Source organism: Buceros rhinoceros, unplaced genomic scaffold, assembly GCF_000710305.1.
Source record: "Buceros rhinoceros silvestris isolate BGI_N320 unplaced genomic scaffold, ASM71030v1 scaffold38791, whole genome shotgun sequence".
In the NCBI taxonomy this organism is placed as follows: Eukaryota; Metazoa; Chordata; class Aves; order Bucerotiformes; family Bucerotidae; genus Buceros; species Buceros rhinoceros.
In genome coordinates this window covers 5,951-13,456 of record NW_010393160.1, presented here as the reverse complement: position 1 = coordinate 13,456, position 7,506 = coordinate 5,951, and the positions used below count along the sequence as shown (strand labels likewise).

Genomic DNA, 7,506 nt, shown 5'->3' with positions numbered 1-7,506 from the left:
TCTCCGCAGATCGCGTGGGGGGCGCGGGAGGCAACAACATGCGGGACCGAGCCACCATCCGGCGCCTCAACATGTACCGGCAGAAGGAGCGGAGGTGAGCGCGGCCCCGCCCGCGGAAGGTGGCGGGTCGCTCTGGTGGCAAAAGGCCTGTTTGTCGGTGGGGAGCCGCCGCGTACCACGGGCCGGGAAGCCTTGTCCTGAGCTCCAGACAGAGCAGCTGCCGCGATCTCACGAGGGTGTCGTGAACCCCAGACCGCCTAGTATTCTTTAACTTCCCACAACAGCGGAACACAACAGCGGAACTCAACAGCTCAGCGCAGTGTGAGAAGAGCCTGACTTCCCCGGGGCGCAGACAGCCCTGCGCCTGCTCGAGAACCACTGCAGCTCCCTCCTTGTCAACCCGTCTCTCTGCCACACTGTAGATGCTGTGAGGGCTCCTGAGAGCCCTGCTTCAATTAGCAGTTTTGTTTTGTTTTGCTAAATTTCACTGTGTTTGGAGTGCATACAGGAATAGGTATTCTTAAAAATTACTGTATTTAAGCTGGAAATTCTCTCATGATGAGTGTTCTGCACCAGCTGGTGGGCAGAGCTGATTAAAAAGTTCCACATGAGCCCGTGAGAGCAAAGCGGTGTCTGCTGGGAAATCATTTTTGCACCCCAGTAAGCCATTCCTGGTGTGATACAGGCAGCTGGAGTGAGACAGGTGTGTGCCCTGGCTGCTGTCACTTCCCTGGTCCCATGTTGGTGTTAATTCCCTGTATGGGCAGTGCCATCTCCAGTAACAATCTCAGCAGCACCAGTTCTGGGTGAAGCTTCTTTCTGGGTTTTGTGGCTGTTCATCTGGTCTAGTGAGCGATGGTGCCGGCGGGGTGCGTGCTGCTCTCGGTATTTACCTGTGTGCTCATTTCTCCCTTAGAAACAAACATGGTAAAGTGATAAAGCCTCTGCAGTACCAGTCAACAGTGGCTCCAGGCACAGTGGCAAGAGTGGAACCAAATATTAAATGGTTTGGTGAGTTGTCTTTCAACTTTGAGGCTTATTAAGCGTGAAACCTGTGGAGCTTTGTGTGTTTGGAGGGCGCTTGTTTCAGAACTGAGGTGCCGGAGCTGTGAGGGACAGATGGAGTGGTGGGCCCTGCCGCAGGGTGTGGGTTCACACTTGGCACCTTCCTGTCCTTCAGGTGTTTGCTTTCACATGCCCCTCTGGTGTGGGTTATTCTGTGTTCTTTGGCCCTTTTCTGGGGTTGGCCCCATGGGTATGTGCGTTCAGTCTCCTGGTGACCCTTGTAAAATTTTCTTTTAAGTGGCGGGAAAGAAAGGAACTGGCTTACTGACGCTGATTTGGGGTTGTCTCAAGTGCAGTCTGTTTTTTGGTATCTTTGATTCCAGGTGGACTGTTGATATTTTGTTGGTGTCTTTGAAGCAGTTAGGATGAGGAGTGGTCAGGTGCAGTATTTGTTTTTCCACGCAGGAAATACTCGTGTGATCAAGCAGTCGTCCCTGCAGAAGTTTCAGGAGGAGATGGAAAATGTCATGAAAGATCCTTATAGGGTGGTGATGAAGCAGAGGAAGTTGCCAATGTCCCTTTTCTACGATCGGATTAAGCCACACGTGGGTATCGCTCATTTGGGCAGGCTGGGCTCTGTGCACAGAGCTGTAACAATATTGATATAATAATTAATTTAAGATTTAAATAGTAATATTTATTTATCTTTGGGAGCCGGGCTGTCGCCGCTCAGTCTGGTGAAACGTGTTCCGGCGGTGCTGGGAGGGCGGTTGGAGCGGCTGACTGGGGAAGGGCATTTTTGAGAGCCTGTGGCTGGATGTCCTGACCTGAAGGCAAAGTGTGTGCCTTGCCCGTTGTCTGTGAGCAGATCTGTTATGTATTAGAAATCCCCCTTTCCCATAGGACACGTAGCCTGCAGCACCCGTGGGCAGCGTGCCCACCCAGGGTGTCTGCAGCAGCTCCTGCCTCACCTGCTCATGCTTCCCATAGCTGGTGGGACCCTCTCTGAGGACACTTCACGCTGCAGATGCTCCTGTGTGATGAATTTGAATTTGGATATGCGCTTTCTATCTGGAAACAGAAATTCTTGCGCGTGCAGCCTTCATTTCTAGTAAATCAAGCTTCAGTTATTACCAAGTTTCTTTCATGATGCCTGGACTTTGCTTTCCACTCGTGCTGGCTGTTTCTTCCTGTGGAAACTTTCCAGGTATACGTCATAATAGGGAAAAGCTACAAGAACCATAAACATGCAATACCAAAACAAATCACTTCTTTCAGCAATGAATCATGTGCTGTTCCAAGAAAAGTTGGCATTCATTACGGGCTTAAAAATCTACAATTTTGATTGTAATTGTCCCTGACAAAAACCTCTGAGTTTGGCGAGATTTGTGCACTAGTTAGAAAAATAAGAAATGATCAAAGATAGCAGCTGAATTTTCATCATTGGAGCTTTAATTACATTTGACATCGTTCCAGGGGAAAGAACTGAAGCGTGGGTCTTTGGCAAGCGCAGTGTGTTTTGTTGCTTGCTAAATGCCCACTCGTGTGTTTCTGCAGGCTTAAGCTGCAGAACTCAAACATCGTTAGGGAAGTGCCTATAACTCCTGTCACAGGAGGCAGAGCTCGGGTCTTGTTCACTGCCTGTCGTGAGGGGTGCCAGAAACAGTGCTTGTGGGGTTTTCACCAACCTGTTCTTCCTTAGACCTCCAGAGTTCACATTCTTGACACAGAAACATTTGAAACAACATTTGGCCCCAAATCGCAGAGGAAGAGACCAACTCTTTCTGCCAGCGACGTGCAGTCCCTGGTGGAGAACGCCGAAGCCTCGTCAGGGTCTTACGATCAGGGCAGAGACCGAGACCTGGTGACAGAGGACACTGGCGTGAGGTACAGAGAAAGGGGGGATTATTCCTGCTTTCGTGCAGAAGGATCTGGTGCATCCATCGACCCGTCCCTGTGTGAGGAGTGAGGAAAGGGAAATCAGCTGAATTTGGGACTTTTTAATCCTGTTTTGTCCCAGTGTGTGAAACCAAACGGGGGCTTCCACGAGACTCTTCTGGCTGTATTCGTAGTCTGTTCTCTGTCAGAATATCTCCGTACTCGTGTTTTGGGCTAGAGAAGGGCAGGTGGGACTCAGAGTGTGTGTTTGCAGGATCTTTCTGCAGATGGGTAGAGTGAAGGTGGAGGACGGGGAGGGGCTACTCCCAGCTGTCTGTTCCTGGGGCCTCCTGTCCACTTCTGTCTGGAAGTGGCTTTAAGGAGGCAGTGCTGTCACCCCGTTACTGTGCTGGCTGATGTTTCTGGTCATCCATTTCCAGAGATGAAGCACAAGAGGAAATATTCAAGAAAGGACAGTCCAAAAGGATCTGGGGAGAGCTCTACAAGGTAAGCGGCATTGGTAATGTGTGGCAGAGCCATGTCTGTCTTTCAGCCTTTACCAGGCCAGGTGCTTCAGCACAGTGTTGGAAATCCAGCAGTAATCAGAAACGCTCTGAAAACCCTTTATTGCTCTGTTGGGAAGTTTTGGTACAATTGGGTTTGCTATAAAATGTCTTAGAAACGTTAAGACAGTGACTTTCTTTATGCAGAGATGTCCTGACTTTGCCGTTCCCTGTCCTTTTCCCATCAGCCCAGCTGAACTGACTGACTTGAAACTGTTCGCCCTTTCCTGGTAGTGATGCAGTATGTAAACTCAGAAAGAAAGGGCCAGATGTGGGAGAGGGCAGATTCACTTCCAGTTCTCTGCCTGCCTGAGCTTGATTCTGGAGCTCTTGTGCCACTGGAACAATCATCCTTGAAATCCACGATCTCGAGGAGGGCTGGCAGGGTGAAGGTCTTGGCTTCTCTCAGATTCGTGGGGCTTCACCACAACTAAACCAGCCACATGCCCTTAAGTTTCTTCAGGCCGAAAACATCTGGCCTGTTGATAGGGTCATCTTTCGAGAGCTCTGACCCTCAGTTCCCCAGGAGCCACCTTGGCTGCTAGAGAGATGGGGATGGAGTTTGCTCTCAGTGACTCTTAGGTACGAAATGGCTTGACTTTTTGCTCTGAATTTCTGAATGTAGCTTAAAGCCTTTTCATTTTGATTTAAAAGCACTGGCAATTATAGAGCAAAACAGATTTCAGTAAGATGCTGCCAAAAATGCAGGAAATAGCTGTGAAACAAATTCACTTGGCTTGAAGCGAGTCGTAAATGGCAGCTCCCTGCTGTAGCTGCTTAGTGGGCTAACAGCAGGTTCCTGCGTGGTTGTGTTTCATACTGCTCCAGCAAACAGACTTTATATCCTGATCCTTTGTGAAATGGCAGAACTGAGCTGTTGCAGGATGGGTGGCGAGCGTTGTTTTTGTCTACTGAAGCAATTAATTTTCCCGTTTGGGCACAGTGTTTTCTTGCCCAAGTGCTAGCAGAGTCTTCCTGGCATGTAAGAACAGGTAAAAGCTGTTCAGCTGTGTGGAGGGGAGTTAGGAGGAGATCAGGGGACGTCAGTCTGAGCTTGACTTGTCTATGGGGAGGTGACAGTGGCTTGTGAAGGATACAAGGCGTTTAAATCCTGATGTAGTTTAGAAAACGATGTCAGTTTTCTGAACGTATGCTACACTGTCTTCCTTTCTGTGAAGTTCTTTCCCTCTGCGTGATTCGTTTCAGGTGATAGACTCGTCAGACGTGGTTGTTCAGGTTCTGGATGCCAGGGACCCCATGGGTACTCGCTCCCGTCACGTGGAATCTTACCTGAAAAAGGAGAAGCACTGGAAACATCTCATTTTTGTCCTGAACAAATGTGATCTTGTTCCTACGTGGGCTACTGTAAGCACAATCCTGCCTGTTCCTTCTTGGACCTTCTTGGTTCCTTTTGTAGCCTCTGCTTTAATTCTGCTGCCAGTCTCGCTGGTCTCAAAGGGCGTCATGTAACTGAGTTAATGTGGACTCCCTGCTCGCCTGCTATAAAAGTAACGATTACGATGTAAATCTGTCCAAGTCCGGCTGAGTTGAGCAACACTCACCAGCCACAAATTCTCTACTTCCTCTGTCTGGATTTAACAGTTCAGCTGATGTCTCCAGAGGATGCTAAATGTTAGTCTGCTTAAGATCCATATCCCCCACAGCTGGTTTGCTTTATGTTGTTAAACTAATTAGTTGGAGCTAGCAGAGAAGGCGTTTTTGGGAAATTGTTTGTCTTTTATAACAGCAATACTTTTTAGCTGTTGGGTTGGTGGAATGCTTCAAAGGTTCTTGCAGAGCAATTTTCATAGACAGTTGCCTTTGTGGCCCATGTGAAGAACCATCTGCTCGTGAGCAGATGGTTTCACCACCTCCGTGGTGCAGGGTCTCTAACCGAGTGGTGTTCTCCTCTTCAGAAGCGCTGGGTTGCCGTGCTCTCCCAGGAGTATCCAACACTGGCCTTTCATGCCAGCCTCACAAACCCTTTTGGCAAAGGTGCTTTCATACAGCTCTTACGGCAGTTTGGAAAGGTACAGAGCAATTTGGGGGGTTTGTATTGTTGCTCAGGGGGTGGGTGTTTTGTTAATGTGTGGGGTTCAGGACACTTCCCTATGGCTGTTCTGTCAGCAAACAACAGCAAAGCTCCCTTCTCTGGAGAGAAAATGGAAAATATTCCTTCAGACACATTCTAAGTGTTTGTCAAGCTGAGGAGACCCAGAAAGAGCAGGTCTGACCGTCAGTCTCTGGCCCAGGTTTCTTCTAGACAGAGTATCCCTTTGGCATCCCGAGGTCTCACTGATGTGTAGGAGGAAGGGACCCATGTTGCAGCTCTCATGCCCTGCATGCACGCCTGTTTGAGTGCAGTATTCTCCTTTGAAGTGTCTTCGTTTTGCCAGGAAAATGTTGTCTTTAGTTGCTGTCTCTTCAAGCCAGTATTCTGTCCCCAGCTACTGTTGTCATTTGCTTGGTTTCCCAACCTCAGTGGTTTCTAAATAAGGTGTTCACAAGTAACTTTAGAGCAACCAGGAGAGCAGGGGGGTCACATCTTTCTTTTGAAGTAGCAGTTGTTTACCTCAGTGCTCGTTCTTGGACAGCAGGTTGGTTGTGCCCTTACACATTTCTTCTTGTAGAAAAGAGCTGGTCTCTTTTTTTGATCTGGTACTTTGGAGTCCCCTTCGCTTTCCAGTAGAGCAGGAGCAGCAGCTGCCCAGACATGCAGAGCGTGGTAGTAATTCTGTCTCTCTCTGAGGTGTTAAGAGATGTGTTATTTCCCACAGCTGCACTCTGACAAAAAGCAGATCAGCGTGGGGTTCATTGGGTATCCGAACGTTGGCAAAAGCTCGGTGATCAATACCTTGCGGTCTAAGAAGGTCTGCAACGTGGCCCCTATTGCAGGTGAAACGAAGGTAGGATGAGATCCCCCCATTAAAGATGAACATCAGTTATGTGAGCATGTTGCCAGAGGCAGAAACAAGCCTGCCCAGGCTGTGTGGCCCTGAGCCCGATCCACAGGCACTGCTCGGAAGCTGTGCTGCTGGGAGCATCCTGGAGTGCCCGCTGTGCCCGTGCTGCATTGGCGTGGTCTGGGCGCTCAGCCGCTGTGGCTCACTATCTGCGCTCCCTGGAGCAAGGGCTGTGCAGAAGGAGGAACCGGCTCTCTTTCAGGTGTGGCAGTACATCACCCTGATGCGGCGGATCTTCCTCATCGACTGCCCGGGGGTGGTGTATCCGTCTGGGGACACAGAGACGGACATTGTGCTGAAGGGGGTGGTACGTATTGGCGCTGAACACTGGAGATTCTTTGCTGCTGTCAATGTGGTGGGTTCGAAGAAGTGAGTGCACACTTCCCAGCAGGTCAGTGCTCTGCCATTCATTTTCAGGTTCAAGTTGAGAAGATTAAGAGCCCTGAAGATCATATTAGTGCGGTGCTGGAAAGAGCCAAGCCAGAGTACATCAGAAGGACGTACAAAATTGATTCCTGGAAGGACACAGAAGAATTCCTTGAGAAACTTGCTTCCAGGACTGGAAAGCTGCTGAAGGTGTGACAACTTTCTGCATTGGCAGGCTGGAAGAGCATGTGGCCTGTAACTGAACACAGGAAATACGAATGTTTCTGTGGCTTCCAGGTGATAGGAAGGAGGTGTGTCCTGCAAACGTGGACATAAACTGTCACTGGGTTCTTTCAGGGGGGTGAGCCCGACATTCAGACTGTGAGCAAGATGGTTCTCAATGACTGGCAGAGAGGCAGAATCCCCTTCTTTGTGAAGCCACCAAATGCAGAAACACCTCCCCAGGTGAGGACGTGATGCTCGTGCCTCTTCTCGCGTATTACTCAGTTTTCCTAATGGAAACCTGCTGTTTTTCCCAGAGGGCCGTGTGCCTTGGGCAGTGCACGTCTTGGGCTCTGCCCAAGTCTGGTCATTCAGGTGATGTTGAATTTGGTGAGGACCAGTACAATGCTTTTCACAGAGAAGTCCAAGCCATTTTACGTCATCTGACTACCAGAAGTGGCAGCAATGAGTCCATCATTAGCCTGTTATCTTGGGCTTTCTCCAAAGAG

General features: G+C 49.4%; 1 protein-coding gene across 1 annotated transcript in view; it reads left to right on the top strand.

The window, feature by feature from the left end:
* Positions 1-5: 5 nt before the first annotated feature.
* GNL2 (guanine nucleotide binding protein-like 2 (nucleolar)) overlaps positions 6-7,506 on the top strand; it is a gene marked incomplete at its 5' end in the record, with an annotated part of 10,608 nt that continues 3,107 nt past the window's right edge. Inside the window, 11 exons of the mRNA XM_010144762.1 lie at positions 6-94; positions 917-1,011; positions 1,471-1,610; positions 2,708-2,892; positions 3,324-3,390; positions 4,653-4,811; positions 5,363-5,476; positions 6,224-6,352; positions 6,612-6,716; positions 6,827-6,985; positions 7,133-7,240. Of these exons, the coding sequence (XP_010143064.1) occupies positions 6-94; positions 917-1,011; positions 1,471-1,610; positions 2,708-2,892; positions 3,324-3,390; positions 4,653-4,811; positions 5,363-5,476; positions 6,224-6,352; positions 6,612-6,716; positions 6,827-6,985; positions 7,133-7,240 (1,350 nt within the window). The remainder of the gene's footprint in view (positions 95-916; positions 1,012-1,470; positions 1,611-2,707; positions 2,893-3,323; positions 3,391-4,652; positions 4,812-5,362; positions 5,477-6,223; positions 6,353-6,611; positions 6,717-6,826; positions 6,986-7,132; positions 7,241-7,506) is intronic.